We start from the raw sequence: 22,740 nt of genomic DNA on the forward strand, positions 1-22,740 counted from the left end.
AAAATAAAAAAAAATAAAAAAAACTATTTCAAACATTCTTGGAAAATTACAAAGAATACAATAACAAGCATCTACTCACCCATTCTCAGTTTTAATAAATGCTGAGATCTTGCCAATTTTTTTTTTTTTTTCTTGAGATGGAGTCTTGCTCTTTCACCCAGGCTGGAGTGCAGTGGTGTGATCTCGGCTCCCTGCAACCTCTGCCTACCGGGTTCAAGCAATTCTCCTGCCTCAGCCTCCAGAATAGCTGGGATTATAGGGGCCCACCACTGTGCCCAGCTAAGTTTTGTATTTTTAGTAGTGATGGGGTTTCATCATGTTGGCCAAACTCCTGACCTCAAGTGATCTGCCCACCTCGGCCTCCCAAAGTGCTGGGATTACAGGAGTGAGCCATGGCGCCCAGCCCAATCTTGCCAAATTTGTATTTAATTAGAAGACCAAGTTTTATGTATATAGTTGTATTTTTTTTAATTACACAGAAGGCATAATGTATTAATAAACATTTTTAAATGTCTTTTGGTTTTTTTGAGACAGGGTTTTACCCTGTCCCCCAGGCTGAAGTGCAGTAGCATGCATGATCATGGCTCAGTATAGCCTCGACCCTCAGGCTCAAGCGATTCTCCCACCTCAGCCTCCCAAGCAGCTGGAACCACCAACCACCACACCCAGCTTTTTTTTTTAAGACAGAGTCTCGCTCTGTCACCCAGGCTAGAGTGCAGTGCTACCTCCCAGGTTCAAGCAATTCTCCTGCCTCAGCCCCGCGAGTAGCTGGGATTACAGGTGCGTGCCACCACACCCGGCTAATTTTTTTGTATTTTTAGTAGAGACAGGGTTTCACCATGTTGGTAAGGCTGATCTCAAACTCCTGACCTCATGATCCACCTGCCTCAGCCTACCAAAGTGCTAGGATTACAGGCGTGAGCCACCGCATCCGACCACTAACTTTTTGTATTTTTTGTAGAGATGGGGTTTTGCCATGTTGCCCAGGCTGGTCTCAAACTCCTGGGCTCAAGCGATTTCCCCACCTTGGCCTCCCAAAATGCTGAAATTATAGGCGTGAGCCACCACACCTGGCCTTTAATGCTTTCTCTGTTCAATGTTATGTTTGAAATTTATCTGTGTTAGTACATATAAGCTCTATTCATTTTAATCATTTACCAATAGTATGAATATATTTGTCCTTTCTCCCTGCAGTGGAAATGTGGCTTTTAATATGCAGCCTTTCGATAATGCTAAAATTAACACGTGTGAAAATGCCCCTAAGGCAAACATCTTAACACGGAACTGTGGGATCTGGGGCGTGCACATCTTCAACCTCTCTGGATGTTGCCAAATCACTCTCTAGACAAGATGTATCCACTGTCATTCATTACTTTGAGAGTTCCTGTTTCTCTATATCTTTTGCCAAACGTTAAAGTGATCCAATTTTAAGTCTGACCTGTCCGACGGTGTGAATTGTATCTTATCGTTTTAATGTGCATTTTCATGACAATTAACATGTTCTCATTTTTATTAGCCATCACGGTTCTATGAACTGCTTGTTATATTCTTTTACCATTTTTTGTTAAGAAAGTTATCCTTTTCTTATTGATTTGTAAGAGTTCTTTCAGGGCTGGGCGTGGTGGCTCAAGCCTGTAATCCCAGCACTTTGGGAGGCCGAGACGGGCGGATCACGAGGTCAGAAGATCGAGACCATCCTGGCTAACACAGTGAAACCCCATCTCTACTAAAAAATACAAAAAAACTAGCCAGGCGAGGTGGCGGGCGCCTGTAGTCCCAACTACTTGGGAGGCTGAGGCAGGAGAATGGCCAGAACCCGGGAGGCAGAGCTTGCAGTGAGCCGAGATCCGGCCACTGCACTCCAGCCTGGGCGACAGAGCGAGACTCCGTCTCAAAAAAAAAAAAAAAAAAAAAAAAAAAGGGTTCTTTCATCTTCTGGATACTTTTCCTTTATTCATTCCTGTTCACTTTAAAAATATATCAGCCAGAGCCAGGTACAGTGGCTCACACCTGTAATCCCAGCACTTTGGGAAGCCAAGGCAGGCGGATCACTTGAGGTCAGGAGTTCGAGACCAGCCTGGCCAACAAGGTAAAACCCCATCTCTACTAAAAATACAAAATTTAGCGGGCATGGTGGCGCATGCCTGTAGTCCCAGCTACTCGGGAGGCTGAGGTGGGAGAATCGTTTGAACTCGGGAGGCAAAGGTTGCAGTGAGCCAAGACTGCGCCATTGCACTCCAGCCTGGGCGACAGAGCAAGACTTTGTCTCAAAAATAAAATAAAATATCAGCCAGGAACTGTGGCTCACGCCTATAATCTCAGTACTTTGGGAGGCTGAGGTGGGCAGATCACTTGAGGTCAGGAGTTTGAGACCAGCCTGGCCGACACGGCAAAACCCCATCTCTACTAAAAATATAAAAATTAACTGGACATGGTAGCGGGCACCTGTAATCCCAGTTACTCAGGAGGCTGAGGCAGGAGAATCGCTTGAACATGGGAAGCAGAGGTTACAGGGAGCCGAGATTGTGCCACTGCACTCCAGCCTGGGTGACAGAGCAAGACTCCATCTCAAAAAAAAAAAGAAAATTTATATATATATACACACACACATATATATGTATATATATACACATACACACACACGTATATACACATATATATACACACATACATATACACATATATATACGTGTGTGTGTGTATATATATAATATCTCAAGCACACATAGACATACAGGTAATACTCATGCACCAACCATCCAGCTTTATAAAATCTTGGTTATATATTCTTTAAATTAAGAGTAGAACACTATAAAGACAACTAAAGCCCCTGTGCACCTCTCTAATCTCATTCTTTCCCTCCCAAAAGCAAACATTTATTCTAAATTTGTGTTCAGCATTCCCATGCAAGTTTTCATACTTTTACTACATTTGCATGAACCCATAAGAAATAAAAAATTGCTTCACATTCTAAAGTCAATATAAATAGTATCCTATTTCTTCTGCAACTCGTTTTTTGTTGTTCTATATTATGTCCTTAAGATTAATCCATGTTGACTATCTAGCTGAGGATCAGCAAATTCTCTCTGTAAAGGGCCAGATAGTAAACACTTGAGGTTTTATGGGCCAGTGTCTGTTGCAACTACTTCACTTTGCTGTTGCACAAAAGCAGCCAAAGACGATATGTAAGTGAATAAGCTTGCGTTCCATAAAAATTTTATTTGTGGACACCAAAATTTGAATATCATACAGTTTTCTTTTTTTTTTTTTTTTTTTTTTTTTTTGGGACAGAGTCTCACTTTCTCACCCAGGCTGGAATGCAGTGGTGCAATCTTGGCTCACTGGAATGTCTGCCTCCCAGGTTCAAGCGATTCTCCTGCCTCAGCCTCCTGAGTAGCTGGGACTACGGGTGCGTGCCACCACACCCAGTTAATTTTTGTATTTTTAGTAGAGATGAGGTTTTGCCATATTGGCCAGGCTGGTCTCGAACTCCTGACCTCAGGTGATCCACCCACCTCAGCCTCCCAAAGTTCTGGGATTACAGGTGTGAGCCACCACGCCCAGCCTGCATTCACTCTTGAGTACACTCTGAATGGGCTTCTACTGATAATCACTCTATCCAAACTGTTCACTAAGCATTAGCCTCCAGCTTGCAAAGACCTTGCAGTCTTCACCTTGATCTCTCAAGCAGCAATGTGAGATTATGACATATATTATACATCAGTTTTCGTCCACAATTCCTGGCTCATAACTTCCATATCCCTTGTTGCAGTCAACAGAATATCTAACCTTCTCCTGTCTTCCTTTTACCTTACCAGGGTAGGACTCTAATCTGATTATGGGTCATAAGACTCTCATTCAAATCAGAGGGTCCTGCTTCATCCTCTGGAGGAAGGAATGCTGCACAAAGAGGCCAAGAAGGATCTGAACAGACAGGCCTTGCTAGGTTTAGATCACATCCTTTCTGTCCAATCACATTTCAACACAGCTGTCCAAGCTTCAATCAGGCCTATCCAACGAAGCCTCCATAAAACGCCCAAGAGGACAGGGCTCCAGAGCTTCTGGAGAGCTGAACAAGAGCTCATCCACGCGCTGGGGGGCGTGGCACACCCCATCTCTACAGGGAAAGAAACTCCTGTGCTGGAGATCCTCCAGACCTTACTCTGTATCTCTTCAACTGGCTGTTTTTTTGCATCCTTTAAAATACCATCTGTAATAAATTGGTAAACATGTTTCTCTGAGTTATACGAGCCACTCTGGCAAATTAATCAAACCCAAAGAGAGGGTTATGGGAACCTCAACTTGAAGCCAGTTGGTTAGACGTTCTGGAGGCCTGGACTTGCAAATGGTGTCTGAAATGGGGTAGTCTTGGGGACTGAGCCCTCAGCTTATGGGATCTGACCCTATCTCTGGGTAGATAGTATCAGAGATGAATGGGAGGCCACCCAGCTGGGTGCCATGAAGAACTGATTGCTCGCTTGCTGGTGAGGAGAAATACCACACATTCTGGGTCACAAAAGTCTTCTGAGTCTATTGTTGTGCTGGTGTGAGAGCACGGGGAAAACACAGGTTGGGTTTTGCACTCAATACCGGTAGCTGCTTGTTTTCCTCTAGCTTTTTGGCAGTGCTTTCTCGGGTTCCTTTGCCAGCTCTCCCTATCCAACACCAGTGTCAGAGTTCTTGCCCCAGGCCTGCTTCTCACTAAACACACTCAGTTGGCATCCATTCTACAACTTTAGGCACCATCTAGAAAGAGATGACTCCAATTTTTTTTTTTTTTTTTTTTTTGAGACGGAGTCTCACTCTGTCGCCCAGGCTGGAGTGCAGTGGCGTGATCTCGACTCACTGTAAGCTTCGTCTCCCGGGTTCACACCATTCTCCTGCCTCAGCCTCCCAAGTGGCTGGGACTACAGGCGGCCGCCACCACGCCTGGCTAATTTTTTGTATTTTTTGTAGAGACGGGGTTTCACCATGTTAGCCAGGATGGTCTCGATCTCCTGACCTCGTGATCTGCCTGCCTCGGCCTCCCAAAGTGCTGGGATTACAGACGTGAGCCACCGTGCCCAGCACGACTCCAAAATTTATCACTCCATCCTAAAACTTATTTTTGAGCTCCAAACTCATTTATAATTGCCTATTTGATTTCTACTTGGAATCAATACGAAAAATATTCAAGATGGAAATTCTGATCTCTTCCCTAAGTTCAACATATGAACTAGGTACCTTTAGTTGTTCGAGACAGAAACCAAGGAATTATTCCAACACCTCCCTTTCTTACCTTGCCATCCAATCCACAACCACATCCTGTAGATCCTACCTCTAGAATCTCTCCCGAAGATTCTCTTTTGTCTATTTCTGTGACCACCACCCAGCTAACACCATCTCTCTCCTAGCACTGCACCAGCCTAACTAGTCTCCTGCTTCCATTCCTACTCCTTCTTCTTTCCTGCTTCTTTCCTACTCCATCTTCTCATGACAGGTACCTTAATAACAATTAGATAACATCATTTTACCACATAAAAACCTTCAAAGGCTTCCCAATGGACTTAGGGCAAGATCCAACTCTTAACCATGGCTTAGAAAGCTATAAATATTCAATCTCTGATTTCATCTAGGGCGATTTTGCCTCTTGCTGGAAATATTCAAGCCACACTAACCTCCCTTAGGTTCTTCAAACATGCTAAGCTCTTTCCTACCTGAGGACTTAGCAAGGCAATTTCTCTGCATGAACCACCTCCCAGACACCCCACCCCGCCTATCCCTCACCCCACACCTTCTGCTCCAGCAACTCTATGCAGAGGTGACTCCTCTGCTTATGAGCCTCCTCCAAAGAAAGGTCTTCCCTGGCCCCCAACCCGAAGCTCTCTCTTTTATCTCTCTCAAATGTTCAATTTGTTACTTACATCTTTTCTTTAAAAAAAAAAAAAAAAGAAGAAGAATTTTCCATGTTCTACTAAAATTAATTAACAAAGACTTAGAAAAAGCTTCTCTTAAAATTTATTTTATTTTATAGAGATGGTCTCTCGCCATGTTGTCCAGACTGGTCTGGAACTCCTGGTCTCTAGCGATCCTCCCACCTTGGCTTTCCAAAATGCTGGAATTACAGACATGAACCACTGTGCCCAGCCCTAGAAAGAGCTCCTCATTTGACAATTACAACTTGGGTCACAAATTACAATTTAAAATCATTTTTCTGATAAATGTTATTATAAAGTTATTATTTACTTATTAATATTCTCCCCACACCAAAATCATAATAAAAGCCAGTTCTAATATAAAAATAATGTATTCTTTAAGGGTATCACCAAGACAATGCTGAGATTACAGCCAAGCTAATTCTGAAAGAACTAAAAAACTAGAAAGAAAACCCATACAACCTAATGAAGATCGATCTTCATAGTTCCTTCCATAACTTGGGAATAAAATGTCTAAAATTTTAGGGCTAAAAGACCTTTTGAGATGTTCTAGCCTCTTGTCCTTATTTTTACAGATAATAAAAATGAATTCCAAAAACGGTAAGTGACTTGCCTAAGGTCACACAGCTGGGCAAAGAACAAAATACACTCCAAGGATCCCAATTTGATCCCACTATATTTCCTCATTTTAGCAAATGCCTCTGCATAAGAGGGTTTACAATGTTCAGTAATTAATTTAACACATCTAAGTTCTGTAATGACATTTAACCCTGACTTTCTTATGATTTAGACAGATGAGCTTCTCATCTTAATAAAAGCATGCACCTATTTCTAGCTTTACAGAGAGTAAATGAAATAACTTACTTGGCACGCGAGGGTCTCACATGAATTCTAGAATTGTGACGAAGGCTTAACATATTTTCATGTTCTACTTGCTTGACCTGAGCTTCAAGTTTTGAAATCATTCTAATTCAAAAGCAATAAAGATAAATTAAGTACATTTCAACAAATTTAAAATATAGCTCAACCACAGTTTATTTAACAGGTCTTCCTAAAAAATGGGTGGTAAAAGAGTTGCAAGTCTATGGCTGGGAACGGTGGCTCACCCCTGTAATCCCAGCACTTTGGGAGGCCGACACAGGTGGATCACAAGGTCAAGAGATAGAGACCATCCTGTTCAAGGTGGTGAAACCCCGTCTCTACTAAAAATACAAAAATTAGCTGGGCATGGTGGTTGGTGCGCACCTGTAGTCCCAGCTACTCGGGGGGCTGAAGCAGGAGAATCATTTGAACCCGGGAGGTGGAGGTTGCAGTGAGCCAAGATCACACCAGCCTGGCAACAGAGTGAGACTCTGTCTCAAAAAAAAAAAAGAGTTGCAAGTCCATAAACCTTTTTCATAGTAAAACATCACCATTATTTAAAAAGCCAAATAGGCCAGGTGTGGTGGCTCACACCTGTAATCCCAACACTTTGGTAGGCCGAGGTGGGTGGATCATCTGAAGTCAGGAGTTCAAGACCAGCCTGGCCAGCACGGTGAAACCCCCATCTCTACTAAAAATACAAAATCAGCCAGGTGTGGTGGCATTCGCCTGTAATCCTAGTTACTCGGGAGACCAAGGCAGGAGAATCAGCTTGAACCCGGGAGGTGGAGGTTGCAGGGAGCCATTATCTCGCCACTTCACTCCAGCCTGGGCGACAGAGCAAGACTCTGTCTCAAAAAAGAAAAAAAAATAAAACAAAAGCTAAACAAAAATCAGTGACTATAAATAGAAAAATAGAAAAACAAATACATTAAAACTCTACAAAGGAACATTTCCCATACAACTGAATAAAAAGGAACAAATGGACTTAATATCACAAGTTATATAAATTTGACTACAGATCAAAACATAACACTTATAAATAAAAATAAAATTAAATTGTCAAATAAACTGCATTCTAATGTGTTTAATCCTAATATGTATATAACCATGCATACAATAGGTAGCACTTTCACAAACGAGGAAACAGGCTTAACTTCCAAAAACAGAGCTTTAAAAAAAAAAAATGAAAAATAAAAAAAAAAAACCCTTTCTAATTTTTAAAAGAAGCCAAGGCTAAAATATTGCAAACAACCTACAGGTATTTCACCTGATTTGTGCCATGTTCAAAATAAAAGCCTATTTTCAAGTTTACCAACAAGAAATAACTACTCTGGCCAACTGACTATTTTAAAGATATCCTGGCATTCATGCTGTTCTTTCTTCCCCCCTTTAAGAGATGAGGTCTCACTCTGTCACCCAGGCTGGAGTGCAGTGGCATGATCATTGCTTGCTGCAGCCTCAAATCCCTGTGCTTAAGAGATGCTCTTGCCTCAGTCTCCCAAGTAGCTGGGAGTACAGGTGCACGCTGCCATGCCTGGCTTGTTCTTTTAAGCTCTGTGTATGACTTCATTTTACCTTTCAAACTCGAATTCTTACCTACTCTGATGCAAGGAAGGTTTGAGAAATAATAGCTCTAACAAGGCTGATGTTTTATACCAATCTGATAAGAAAGTTATCACTAGAACTGAATGAATCACAGAAGAGAGGCAGATGAGAAACCTAGACAGCATTTCTGTTCTTCTCTATGAGAACTTAAGACTGCAGTAGAATTTCTAAATAAGGGATATTACTTATATCCAAATACAAACATAAAATTTGCTTTTGAACCAGTTTAAACATTTCTCTTTTCTATCTTTCATTTTTTTGGGGGGCGGGGGCAGTAGGGGGGAGATAGTCTTGCTCTGTCACCCAGGCTGGAGTACAGTGGCGTAATCTTGGCTCACTGCAACCTCCGTCTCCAGAGTTCAAGCGATTCTCCTGCCTCACCCTCCTGAGTAGCAGGGATTACAGGCGTGCACCACCATGCCCAGCTAATTTTTGTATTTTTAGTAGAGAAAGGGTTTTGCCATGTTGGCCAGGCTGGTCTTGAACTCCCAACCTCAGGTAATTTTCCCATCTCAGCCTCCCAAAGTGCTGAGATTACAGGCGTGAGCCACTGCACCCAACCCAGTTTGGATATTTCTAATCATTTGCAATAGATACCATTTACGATTCTGTCCCTACCTAATTAAACAAATCAGATCATTAATACAGTCTCCAACCAGGTCTTTCTGAAAGTAGATGACCATAATTTTGGTGTTAATGCTGTTTTCTTTTTGAAGCACAAACATAATTCCGTGAACTAAGCTGCTTCTTAAAAGTTCTTTCCAGTGGTTAAATATCATTTGGATTTTAACCTATGCTGAAAAAAATACATAATGTTTAGGAAAATATCCACCTATGAGGCACAACCACCAATACCTTTTAATCACTTAAAACATCTTGTTTGAAACCAGGTGCAGTAGCGCATGCCTGTAATCCCAGCACTTTGTGTGGATGAAGTGAGAGGATCACTTGAGGCCGAGAGACTGAGACCAGCCAGGGCAACACAGCAAAACCCTACTTCTAAAAAAAGTTTTTAAAAATCAGCCAGGCTTGCTAGGCTCCATGGCTTACACCTATAATCCCAGCAATCTGGCAAGCCAAGGCAGGCGGATCACTTGAGGTCAGGAGTTCAAGACCAGCCTGGCCAATATGGCGAAACCCTGTCTCTATCAAAAATACAAAAAATTAGCTGGGTGTGGTGGCACACTCCTATAGTCCCAGCTACTCAGGAGGCTGAGGCAGGAGAATTGCTTGAACCCAAGAGAAGGAGGTTGCAGTGAGCCAAGATTGTGCCACTGCACTCCAGCCTGAATGACAGAGTAAGACTGTCAACGACAACAAAAAAAAAAATCAGCCAGCCATGATGATGAGCACTTGTAGTCCCAACTATTCAGGAAGCTGAGGCAGGAAGATTACTTGAGCCCAGGAATTCACAGTCAACCTAGGCAACATATTGAGACCCTGTCTCTTTAAAAAAAAAAAAAAAAAAAAAAAAGAGAGAGAGAGAGAGAGAAGAAATCTTGTTTGGCTAAAATGAAATGTATTTCCATGTCAAGGGAAAATTAAGATAAAACTAGTTCTCAAACTGCTTAAAAATCCTCAAGAGGCCGGGCGCGGTGGCTCAAGCCTGTAATCCCAGCACTGTGGGAGGCTGAGACGGGTGGATCACGAGGTCAGGAGATCGAGACCATCCTGGCTAACACGGTGAAACCCCGTCTCTACTAAAATACAAAAAAATTAGCCAGGCGTGGTGGCGGGTGCCTGTAGTCCCAGCTACTTGGGAGGCTGAGGCAGGAGAATGGCGTAAACCTGGGAGGCAAAGCTTGCAGTGAGCTGAGATCCGGCCACTGCACTACAGCCTGGGTGACAGAGCGAGACTCCATCTCAAACAACAACAACAACAAAAAATCCTCAAGAAAAAATTCCTTCTCATCATGTTCAATACAGACACATAAAAGAACAATTGAGGTATGTGTACATTAGTAAGATAATACATTTTACCTTTTCAAATCAGAAATCTGAGTATATGCATCAAGTAATTTGTTCTCAGTTGTATTTAATGCATCCTATGGAAATAAAGGAGAAATTCAGATAACTGAAGACAAATATTCAGATGTATCATTTTAAAATGCATAAAAGAAAATGAATCTAAGGCTAAACCGACTAGCTACAAAACATACTCAGCAAGTAGGGCATAAACCATACAGCCAGGACGAACAGTTCAAGGAAAACAAATGAGAGGAAAGCACCGGCCTATACAAGTCACTCTGTGTAAGTGCCCTGGGTAACAGATACAGCCCATTATACTTTGCTTAATTAGAAACAAACCAGTGTTAAAATAACTTGACTAAAACCTCAGAAGGATGGTAAAACAAATATTTTCAATGAGATTAGATATCATGGGATCTGCTCCTGAACCCTCAGAACGGTTTGACCGCCAAGCTATGCAGGCCTTTTTGCTAAGCTTCAATAACCACAACTCTCCATTCTGTGCAACAGAAATACCTGGGCCCCACTTACACCATCGTTGAAGGGTTTTACTGAATGCAAATACGTAGTCTCCAAACAGAGCTTTCATAAAGAATTCAAACATAATCGATAAACTCAACCCTACCAAAAGCTAATGCAGTGAAAATCAAAGCTTGATATTTAATCAGTATTAAATGTCTGGGTACAGTGGCTCATGCCTGTAATCCCAGTACTCAGGGAGGCTGACACAGGTGGATCACTTGAGGTCAGGAATTGGAGACCAGCCTGGCCAACGTGGTGAAATCCCATCTCTACTAAAAATATAAAAATTAGCTGGGGCCAGGCGCGGTGGCTCAAGCCTGTAATCCCAGCACTTTGGGAGGCCGAGACGGGCGGATCACAAGGTCAGGAGATCGAGACCAGCCTGGCTAATACGGTGAAACCCCGTCTCTACTAAAAAAATACAAAAAACTAGCCGGGTGAGGTGGCGGGCGCCTGTAGTCCCAGCTACTCGGGAGGCTGAGGCAGGAGAATGGCGTAGACCCGGGAGGCGGAGCTTGCAGTGAGCTGAGATGCGGCCACTGCACTCCAGCCTGGGCGACAGAGCGAGACTCTGTCTCAAAAATAAATAAATAAATAAATAATAAAAATAAAAATAAAAATAAAAATTAGCTGGGCATGGTGGCGCACACCTGTAATCCCAGCTACTTGGGAGGCTAAGGCAGAAGAATTGCTTGAACCCAGGAGGCAGAGGTTGTGGTGAGCTGAGATCACACCACCACACTCCAACCTGGGTGTCACAAAACAAACAGTATTAAATAATAATTTGCATCGGTATGGTACCTTACACTTTTTTGAACAATTTCATTTCAAATGCAATAGCCATTCAATAAATATTTGTTAGATGAATGAATCTAACAAACTTGTCAGTTAAATGGGGCAGGTATTTGAAAATAAGGATACTGAAACAGGATGAGCAAGGTTCTAGTTCCAACAGCTATGGAGGGTGCATGAAGGAGTGCAAGGAGGAGGAAGAGTCAGATCCCTTGATTTCCAATCCAGTGTTTCTACCTCTGCATGAAATCTGCATGAAATCTAGAACATAAACCATTACCCCTTACCTTTACTCTCCTGTGTTCTTTTCCAAGGGACTCATACTCTCCTAAAAGCTACAAGGAAAAAAAAATACCACAAAATTCAACGTTATTCTACCAACTGAGGTACAGTCTACAAAATAACTGCCTATAGCCTTCAAAAATGCCAATGTCATGAAAGAGAAAGGTCAATAGAGAACTGGTGATTCAATGTAAAGGGAATGGGACAATTCTCAATTTCTGGAATGGTTTCTATACATTTGATATTATTTAATTATCAAATATTATTTAAATATCAAATAATATTTAAATAAAGGTGGATGCAGTGGCTCATACCCATAATCCCAACACTTTGGGAGGCTGAGGAGGGAAGATCACTTGAGGCCAGGAGCTGGAGATCAGCCTAGGGAACAGAGCAAGACCTTGCCTCTTCAAAAAAAAAAAGAGCTGGGCTCGGTGGCTCACGCCTGTAATCCTAGCACTTTGGGAGGCTGAGGTGGAAGGATTGCTTGAGCCTGAAAGTTCAAGAGTTCAAGGCTACAGTGAGCTATGATCGTGCCACTGCATTCTAACCTGGGGGACAAAGAGAGACTCCATCTTAAAATAAAAATAGCTGAACATGGAGATACATGCTTATAGATTCAGGAGGCTCACTTGAGGCTGGGAGGTTGAGACTGCAGTGAGCTTGCAGTGAGGCTTGCAGTGAGATTGCACCACTGTGACCCTGTCTCAAAATAAAATATCAATACCATTTAAGTATTTTAAAAGACTAAAATTTGCATTGCTCTTTTTGGAACTATTACTTTTATGTTTTATTTATTTATTTTTTTAGATGGAGTCTTGCTCTGTCGCCAGGCTGATGTGCAGTGGCTCACTGCAACCTCTGCCTCCCTGGTTCAAGCAATTCTCCTGCCTCAGCCTCCCGAGTAGCTGAGATTATAGGCGCCGCCACCAGGCCCAGCTAATTTGTGTATTTTTAGTAGAGACGGGGTTTTCATCATGTTGGCCAGGATGGTCTTGATCTCTTGACCTGATATTCGCCCACCTCAGCCTCCCAAAGTGCTGGGATTACAGGTGTGAGCCACCGTGTTCAGCCTTTTTTTTTTTTTTTTTTGAGCTGGAGTCTTGCTCCATCACCCAGCCTGAAATGCAGTGGCATGATCTCAGCTCACTGCAACCTCCACCTCCCAGATTCAAGCAATTCTCCCACCTCAGCCTCCTGAGTAGCTGGAATTACATGCATGTGCCACCATGCTCAGCTAATTTTTGTATTTTTAGTAGAGACGGCATCTGATTACGTTGGCCAGGCTTGTCTCGAACTCCTGACCTCAAGAGATCCACCTGCCTTGGCCTCCCAAAGTGCTGGGATTATAGGTGTGAGCCTCCACACCTGGCCTATTGTATGTTACTTTTTGCTAAGTTAGTTCTACACAGTAAAAGCACAATGCCAAAGTCTTTATTTAAAAATATATATATGTGAGGCTGGGCACAGAGGCTCACGCCTGCAATCCCAGCTCTTTGGGAGGCCAAGGTGGGCGGATCACTTGAGCTGAGGAGTTCAAGACCAGCCTGGCCAACATAGCGAAACCTTGTCTCTATTAAAAATATAAAAAGATTAGCTGGGTGCAGTGGCACCTGCCTGTAATCCTGGCAGACTAATCCCGCCTAATTTTGTAAAAATACAAAAATTTTGTATTTTGTAAAAATACAAAATTAGTCAGGCGTGGTAGCACATGCCTGTAATTCCAGCTACTTGGGTGGCGGAGGTGGGAGAATTGCTTGAACCCAGGAGGCGGAGATTGTAGTGACCCGAGAGGGCACTACTGCACTCTAGCCTGGGTGACAGAGCAACACCCTGTCTCAAAAATAAATAAGAGGCTGGGTGCGGTGGCTGACACCTGTAATCCCAGCACTTTGGGAGGCCAAAGCAGGAGGATCACTTGAGGTCAGGAGTTCGAGACCAGCCTGGCCAATATGGTGAAACTCCATCTCTACCAAAAATATTTTTTGTTGTTTTCTTTTTTCTTTTGAGACGGAGTCCCACTCTGTCACCCAGGCTGGCATGCAGTAGCATGATCTCGGCTCATTATGACCTTCGCCTTCCGAGTTCAAGCGATTCTCCTGCCTCAGCCTCCCAGGTAGCTGGAATTACAGGCATGTGCCACCACGCCTGACTAATTTTGTATTTTTAGTAGAAACAGGGTTTCTCCATGTTGGTCAGGCTGGTCTCGAACTCCTGACCTCAGGTGATCTGCCCGTCTTGGCCTCCCAAAATGCTGGGATTACAGGCATGAGCCACCGTGCCTGGCTCAAAAATATTTTAAAAAATAAAAATAGACCAGGTGTGGTGACTCATGCCTGTAATCCCAGCACTTTGGGAGGCCAAGGCGGCCGAATCACAGGATCAGGAGATCGAGACCATCCTGGTTAACATGCTGAAACCCTATCTCTACTAAAAATACAAAAAATTAGCCGGGCATGGTGGCGGGCACCTGTAGTCCCAGCTACTCAGGAGGCCGAGGCAGGAGAATGGCGTGAACCCGGGAGGTGGAGCTTGCAGTGAGCCGAGATCGCGCCACTGCACTCCAGCCTGGGTGACAGAGTGAGACTCTGTCTCAATAAATAAATAAATAAATAAATAAATAAATAAATAAATAAATAAAAATATAAGAATACATATGTGAGATTTCTAGTTAAAGACGACAAATGAAAAATAGAATTTTCTCTTTTTCACCCTGAGAGTCCACTAAACTAACAATGAAGAAATTAAAGAGAAAACAAAAGAGGTGACAGTAACAGGTGAGAGATTTCAATAAAAGTCTTAGAAGATTGAAAAGAAAACAGAGTGCTGACCGCGCACAGTGGCTCACGCCTGTAATTCCAGCACTTTGGGAGGCTGAGGTGGGTGGATCACCTGAGGCCAGGAGTTCAAGACCAGCCTGGCCAACATGGCGAAACCCCGTCTCTACTAAAAATACAAAAATTAGCCAGCTGTGGTGGCATACACCTGTAGTCCCAGCTACTCGGGAGGCTGAGGCAGGAAAATTGCTTGAACTTGGGAGGCAGAGCTTACAGTGAACCAAGATAGTGCCACTGCACTCCAGCCTGGGTGACAGAGCAAGACTCCGTCTCAGAAAAAAAAACAGAAAAGAAAAAGAAATAAAGTGCTTTAGCAGGGTGGAGGGAGATACAACCCCAAGTGCCTGAATCCGGGAATGCTGATGAAAAGTAGGCTGATGTTGGCATCACTGTGAGAGGTGCCCACCTTGAAACCCAGGTTTAGAGATGGACAGGGTTTAGGCACAGGGCTGACCACAGAGAACCGGTTGAAATTCCTTATGTAGTCAGAGCCCAGGACACATCCCATACACCAGTAGACTGTTCACCCAGGTGGCAGGACAGCAGGAGAAAATGAATAGGGAGAGAAATGGAACTTTGGAAATCCAAGGATAATAGTGGAGTGGGAGGCAGAGGATAAAGAGAAAATGACTAAGTAAAAGACTTCAAAAACACCCAGGGCAGGTCACACCTATAACCCTAGCACTTCGAGAGGCCAAGGAATATCACTTGAGCCCAAGAATTGGAGACCAGCCTGCGCAATATAGCAAGACGCCATCTCTACAAAAAATTTTAAAATTAGCCAGTCCTGGTGGCATGTGCCTATAGTCCCAGCTACTCAGGAGGCTGAGGCAGGAAGATTCCTCGAGCCCAGGGGGTTGAAGATGCAGTGAACTATGATCACACCACTGCACTCCAGTCTAGGTGACAAGGTGAGACCTGTCTCTAAAACAAATATATTAATAAACAATTTTTTTCTTTTTAAAAAGGCTGACTTCCCGCTCCTTCACTGCCAGAGTCTGACTGATAGGTCCCAGGCAAGAGACTGTAAGATCTGTCTTTAGGAAAACTGAACAACCCCAGAAAAAAACCTCTAAACATTCACATCTGGAGGTCCCCTAACAAAATGGCTGGCACGTGACTCTACAATTGCCTGAAAATGAAGGCTACCAAGAACTAAGTCCCATCCATGCACTCAGAGTCTTTCAATAGCTTTTTATACTGCTTCACTTTTATTTATTTAATTTATTTTTTATCTTTTGAGAGAGTCTCACTCTGTCACCCAGGCTGGAGTGCAGTGGTGTGATCTCAACTCACTGCAACCTCCACTTCTTGGGTTCAAGCAATTCTCATGCTTCAGGCCTCCTGAGTAGCTGGGATTACAGATGTGGACCACCACGCCCAGCTAATTTTTCTATTTTCAGTAGAGACAGGGTTTCGCCATGTTGGCCAGGCTGGTCTCAAATTCCTGGCCTCAAGTGATTCGCCCATCTCAGCCTCCCAAAGCGCTGAGATTATAGGCGTGAGCCACCACACCCAGCCTAGTAGTGCCCCTTAAATGTGAGCCTGCAAAAGAACCAACACTTGGAAAAATACACTAAATATGAAACATACTTCAAATCAAAACAAAAGGTTAAGTCCGGGCGCAGTGGCTCACGCCTGTAATACCAGCACTTTGGGAGGCCAAGGCAGGTGGATCACGAGGTCAGGAGATCGAGACCATCCTGGCCAACATGGTGAAACCCTGTCTCTACTAAAAATACAAAAAAATTAGCCAGGGGTGGCTGCAGGTGCCTGTAGTCTCACCTACTCGGGAGGCTGAGGCAGGAGAATGGCGTGAACCTGGGAGGCAGAGCTTGCAGTGAGCCGAGATCCTGCCACTACACTCCAGCCTGGGCAACAGAGCAAGACTCCATCTCAAAAAAAAAAAAAAAAGGTTAACTCAGAATAATGAACACTACAGAAACTGTCTAATGGAAGCCATAATATTCTCAAAAAAAAAACATTAGTCTCAAAACAGGAACAAAAAGCTACTAAAAATGATCAATCAGAAAAAGAGTTACTAGAAACTAAAAAAACAAAAAAAAACAAAAAACAAAAAAAAATATTGTTAGAAAATTTCGGCATACCAAGGATAAAAAGATGATCCTAAAAAACTTCCAGAAAGAGAAAAAAAGAACCACATTCAAAAGGAATGAGAAACATGATTATTAAATGCAATGTGGGCCAGGCACGTTGGCTCATGCCTGTAATTCCAGCACTTTGGGAGGCCAGTGCGGGAGTATCGCTTGAGCTCAGGAGTTGGAGACCAGCAAGGGCAACATAGTGAGACCTCATCTCTACAAAAAAATAAAATCAGCCAGGTGTGATAGCCTGTAGTGCCTGTAGTCTCAGCTATCCGAGAGGCTGAGGTAAGATGATCACTTTAGCCCTGGAGGTTGAGGCTGCAGTGAGCTATGAATATGCCTACTGTACTCCAGCCTGGGTGACAGAGTGAGACCCTGTCTCAAAAAAATAATAACAATAAATGCAGTGTGTGATCCTTGATTGGATTCTGGATTAAAAAGTAAAAAACAAAAACATTTATAAAGGATATTATTTAGACAACTGGCAACATTTGAATATAGACAATGTATTTAGATACTAGTATTATATCAATGTTAAGTTTCCTGAGGATGAAAAGTACATTGAGATTATACAGAATGTCTCTATTCTTCAGAGATACCTGTTGAGGTATTTAAGGGTAAATTATCATAGTGTCTAATTTACTCTCAAATATAGTTAAGCAAAAGAAAAAAGTTTGTATCTCTATGGAGACAAAGCAATGCTGTAAGATACAACTGGTAAATCTAGGTGAAGAATATACAAGGGTTTTCATTGTATCATTCTTACAATTTTTCTGCAGGCTTGAAACTTTGAAAGCCATGGGAAGGGAGAGAAAGGAAAAGAATCGATCATGTCATAGGCAATAAAACAAAGCCTTCAAATCTGAAGAAAACATATACCCAGAATCACAATCAGGATCTGGATCTTCATCTTCAGCTAGGACCTAGATCTTCATCCACCACAATTACAGATAATATGTAAAATTCCAGAAATAATAATATCAAGCTGGCCGCAGGGGCTTATACCTGTAATCCCAGCCCTTCGGGAGGCCGAGGCAGGTGGATCACCTGAGGTCAGGAGTTCGAGGGCAGCCTGGCCAATATGGTGAAACCCTGTCTCTACTAAAAATGCAAAAATTAGCTAGGCATGGTGGCATGCGCCTATAACCCCAGCTACTCAGGAGGATGAGGCAAGAAAATCGTTTGAACCTAGGAAGTGGAGGTTGCAGTGAGCCAAGATCATGTCACTGCCCTCCAGCCTGGGCGACAGAACAAGACTCCGTGTCAAAAAAGAAAGAAAGAGGCCAGGCGCGGTGGCTTACTCCTGTAATTCCCAGCACCTTAGGAGGCTGAGGTGGGCGGATCACCTGAGGTCAGGAGTCCGAGACCAGCAATGGCTAACATGGTGAAACCCTGTTTCCACTAAAAATACAAAAAACTAGCCAGGCGTGGTGGTGCACACCTATAATCCCAGCTACTTGGTAGGCTGAGGCAGGAGAATCGCTTGAACCCAGGAGGCAGAGGCTGCGGTGTGCCGAGATTGTGCCATTGCACTCCAGCATGTGCAATATAAGAGCAAAACTCCGTCTCAAAAAAAAGAAAGAAAGAACAACATCAGTACATTATTTAGAAATACATAAATACTAGAATACGATATACTTCGAGAAAAAAACGAACAAAGGATGTAAAAGGCCTTAATTTTTAAAAAAGAAAAATACTTGAGATTTTTTTTTTTTTTTGAGACAGAGTCTCACTTAGTCGCCCAGGCTGGAGTGCAATGGCGCGATCTCAGCTCACTGCAAGCTCCGCCTCCCGGGTTCACGCCATTCTCCTGCCTCAGCCTCCCAAGTAGCTGGGACTACAGGCGCCCGCCGCCTCGCCCGGCTAATTTTTTGCATTTTTAGTAGAGACGGGGTTTCACCGTGTTAGCCAGGATGGTCTCGATCTCCTGACCTCGTGATCCGCCCGCCTCGGCCTCCCAAAGTGCTGGGATTACAGGCGTGAGCCACCGCGCCCAGCAAATACTTGAGATTTAAACCACGTTCACATATGGGAAGAATCAGTATTTCTTTTTTTTTTTTTTTTGAGATGGAGTCTCGCTCTGTCACCCAGGCTGGAGTGCAGTGGCCGGATCTCAGCTCACTGCAAGCTCCGCCTCCTGGGTTTACGCCATTCTCCTGCCTCAGCCTCCCGAGTAGCTGGGACTACAGGCGCCCGCCACCTCGCCCGGCTAGTTTTTTGTATCTTTTTTTTTTTTAGTAGAGACGGGGTTTCACTATGTTAGCCAGGATGGTCTCGATCTCCTGACCTCGTGATCCGCCCATCTCAGCCTCCCAAAGTGCTAGGATTACAGGCTTGAGCCACCGCGCTCGGCCAAGAATCAGTATTTCAAGCCTCAGCTGTCTCCAAATAAATCTGTAAATTCAGTGCAATTCCAACCAAAAGCAGAGTGACATACTGACGGTATTACTTGTATGAAACAAAACAAAGTCAAGAATAGGCAAAATAATTTTTACAAGAGCAAAAAAACGAGATAAGGAAATGACACCAAAAATCAACACCTGTTATAAAATACTAATAATTAACATGATGTGGTTCCAATTCAGAGACAGACCAATGGAACAGCTCAGAGCCTCAAAGCAGATTTACACGAGAAGGAAATATAACGTACAACAGAAGTCCATAAGGGAAGGATAATCTATTAAAAAATGATTCTGGGGCCGGGTGCGGTGGCTCAAGCCTGTAATCCCAGCACTTTGGGAGGCTGAGGCGGGTGGATCACGAGGTCAGGAGATCGAGACTATCCTGGCTAACATGGTGAAACCCCGTCTCTACTAAAAATATAAAAAACTAGCCGGGCGTGGTGGCGGGCGCCTGTAGTCTCAGCTACTTGGGAGGCTGAGGCGGGAGAATGGCGTGAACCCGGGAGGCGGAGCTTGCAGTGAGCCGAGATCACCCGTCTCAAAAAAAAAAAAAAATGATTCTGGGACAACTGGTTAATCAGCGGGGGCAGGAAGGATCAAGTTCCATTCCTACTCATACCATATATTATATAAGAGGTAATTCTGGGCTGGATGCAGTGGCTTGCGCCTGTAATCCCAACACTTTGGCAGACTGAGGCGGGAGAATCACCTGAGGTCAGGAGTTCAAGACCAGCCTGGCCAACATGGTGAAACTCCGTTTCTACTAAAAATACAAAAAAAAATTAGCCAGGCGTGGTGATGGGTGCCTGTAATCCCAGCTATTTGGGAGGTTGAGGCAGGAGATTGCTTGAAGCCAGGAGGCAGAGGTTGCAGTGAACCAAGATTGCACTATTGCACTCCAGCCAGGACAACAAGAGCAAGACTCCATCTCAAAAACAAACAAAAAACACCCAAAACTTGTATCCCATAAAAATACCACAAATAAAGTGAAAAGCAAGCCACAGGCCAAAAGAAGATGGATGCAATACGTATAACCATTTCCTCTTAATCACACTTGAAAAATTAAAAGGCTTGACAATACCAAGCACTGGACATAATCTAGAAAAATAAGAATTATCATACAATACTGGCAGGAAAATAAACTGGTACAACCATTTCAGAGAGCAATTTAGCAATATCTAAAAAAGATAACAAAGCTCATATTCTATGTCCCAGTCACTGCATTCAGAGAAAGAGACTATTATAACAGGCTATATTTCCCAGTAACAGCCACAGCAATATTTCCAGTCCCATAAGCTCTTGCAGAACCTTGCTGTGTTCCATTAAGAGATGATATCCATTTTCCCTCCCCTTGAACCTATGCAGGATTTTGGGATTGTTTAAAAAATAGAATAGAGGCTGGGCACTGTGGCTCATGCCTATAATCCCAGCACTTTGGGAGGCTGAGGTGGGCGGATCACCTGAGATCAGGAGATCGAGACCATTCTGGTCAACATTGTGAAAACCCGTCTCCTACTAAAATACAAAAAATTAGCCAGGCGTGGTGGTGCGCACCTGTACTCCCAGCCACGCAGGAGGCTGAGGCAGGGGAATCCCTTGAACCTGGGAGGCAGAGTTGCAGTGAGCCGAGATAGCGCCACTGCACTCCTGCATGGAAAACAAGAGCAAAACTCCATCTCAATAAAAGAAAAGAAAAGAAAAAAAAAGAAAAGAAAAGAAATAGTAAACATAAAAGTAAATAATTAGCCAGGTGTGGTGACATACGCCTATAGTCCTAGCTACTCAGAGGGGTGAGGCAGGAGGATTACTTGAGCCCAGAACGTCAAGGCTCCAGTAAACTATAATCAAGCCACTGCACTCCAGCTTGAATGACAGAGTAAGACCCTGTCTCAAAAAAATAGAATGTGGTACAAGTGATGCTGTACAGTTTCCAAGGCAAGGTCATAAAAGGCAATGTAGCTGCTGGGATGCTCTTTCAGGACACTTGTCTTTAGTAGTAAGCCATCATGTTGCAAAGAAACCCAACCTAACCACACAGAGAGGAACTATGGCCTTAGCTGACAGCCACCATTCATGACGGAACACGCCCTTCAGAAGATTCCAACACCCAGTCCTTAAGTTTCTAGCTGAGGTCCTAGATACTGCAGAGCAGGCAGGCTGTCCCTGCTGGGCCCAGTACAAGCTCCTAAACAACAGAGTTCATAGCAGAATATGTCAAGATTTGAGGTTATGAGTTTTAGAGCTATGGCAGCTAGAACAATACCCTAGAGGTGCTTGCACACATTGGCACAGGGAGCCACATAGTAGAAATGTTCATAGTAGTGTTGCTCCTAACAGCAGTGACAAACTGGCAAAAGGAAAGTGGATAAATATACTGTGGAAGAGCCACATGATGGACGACACAGGAACGAACACAAATGAAGTTGTGCTACTACTACATGTATTCAGTTAGGCAAATCTCGCAAGTGAAAAAAGTTGCAAAACAGTAAAAACGGTATTAAGGCCAGGCGCGGTGGCTCAGGTCTGTAATCCCAGCACTTCGGGAGGCCAAGGTGGGTGGATCGCGAGGTCAGGAGATCGAGATCATCCTGACTAACACGGTGGGGGGGAAAAAAAAAAAACAGTAAAGACAGTATTAACAGCATTATTTTTTTTTTTTTTTTGAGACGGAGTCTCATTCTGTCACCCAGGCTGGAGTGCAGAGGCACAATCTCGGCTCACTGCAAGCTCTGCCTCCCAGGTTCACATCATTCTCCTGCCTCAGCCTCCTGAGTCTCAATCTCCTGACCTCGTGATCCACTTGCCTTGGCCTCCCGAAGTGCTGGGATTACAGGTGTGAGTTACCGCGCCCGGCCCAGTACTGATAGCATTTATAAAAGTTTCAAGATATGCCAAAGAAGTAACACTAATTAAGGATACATACACACACATATGACCATACAAAGACAAGGGAATGATATTTACACAATTTAGATCAGTTACTCCCAGGAAGACAGAATTGATCAGAAAAGGGTACACAGGGGATGTCAACCGCATTTGTAGTATTTTATTTCTTAAGATGGGTGGTGAATTCATACGTATGTTACATTATTCTTTATATATTTTTATGTACCTAAAATATTTCAAATGTAAATGTTTAAATTGAAATGAATCAATAAAAGCTGAATGTGTCAACATGGCAAATCTCAGAAACAATGTTGAAAGGGAAAAAAACAGGTTGCGGCAGGATATATGCAATGCAATACAATTCATACATAGCTCAAGAACACATAAAACATTACTAAACATTGTTTACAAACACATGCACATGTAGTAGAAGCAAAAAGAACTGCATGAGGATAACACAGCATATTTAACAAAGTGGGTACCTCTAGGGTGGAAAAGAGAGGAATAGAAGACAGTGTTTCATTCTATCTAGAGAAGACTAGAACGGTATTCGTTATATTAT

The 22,740-nt window shown here is 43.4% G+C and overlaps 1 protein-coding gene across 32 annotated transcripts in view; it reads right to left on the reverse strand.

Moving 5' to 3' along the window:
• Window positions 1–22,740, reverse strand: part of MPHOSPH9 (M-phase phosphoprotein 9) — an 85,977-nt gene that overhangs the window by 18,157 nt on the left and 45,080 nt on the right. For 31 of the 32 annotated variants that reach the window (XM_065525278.2, XM_065525276.2, XM_045366712.3 and 28 more), the window contains 3 exons: window positions 11,954–12,001; window positions 10,365–10,429; window positions 6,780–6,881 (listed from right to left, as the gene is read on the reverse strand). In XM_065525278.2, the coding sequence (XP_065381350.1) occupies window positions 6,780–6,881; window positions 10,365–10,429; window positions 11,954–12,001 (215 nt within the window). Of the gene's footprint in view, window positions 1–6,779; window positions 6,882–10,364; window positions 10,430–11,953; window positions 12,002–18,331; window positions 18,457–22,740 lie in introns of all 32 variants that reach the window. The other variant, XM_074008274.1, reaches the window with a different exon arrangement.

This window comes from Macaca fascicularis, chromosome 11, assembly GCF_037993035.2.
Source record: "Macaca fascicularis isolate 582-1 chromosome 11, T2T-MFA8v1.1".
In the NCBI taxonomy this organism is placed as follows: Eukaryota; Metazoa; Chordata; class Mammalia; order Primates; family Cercopithecidae; genus Macaca; species Macaca fascicularis.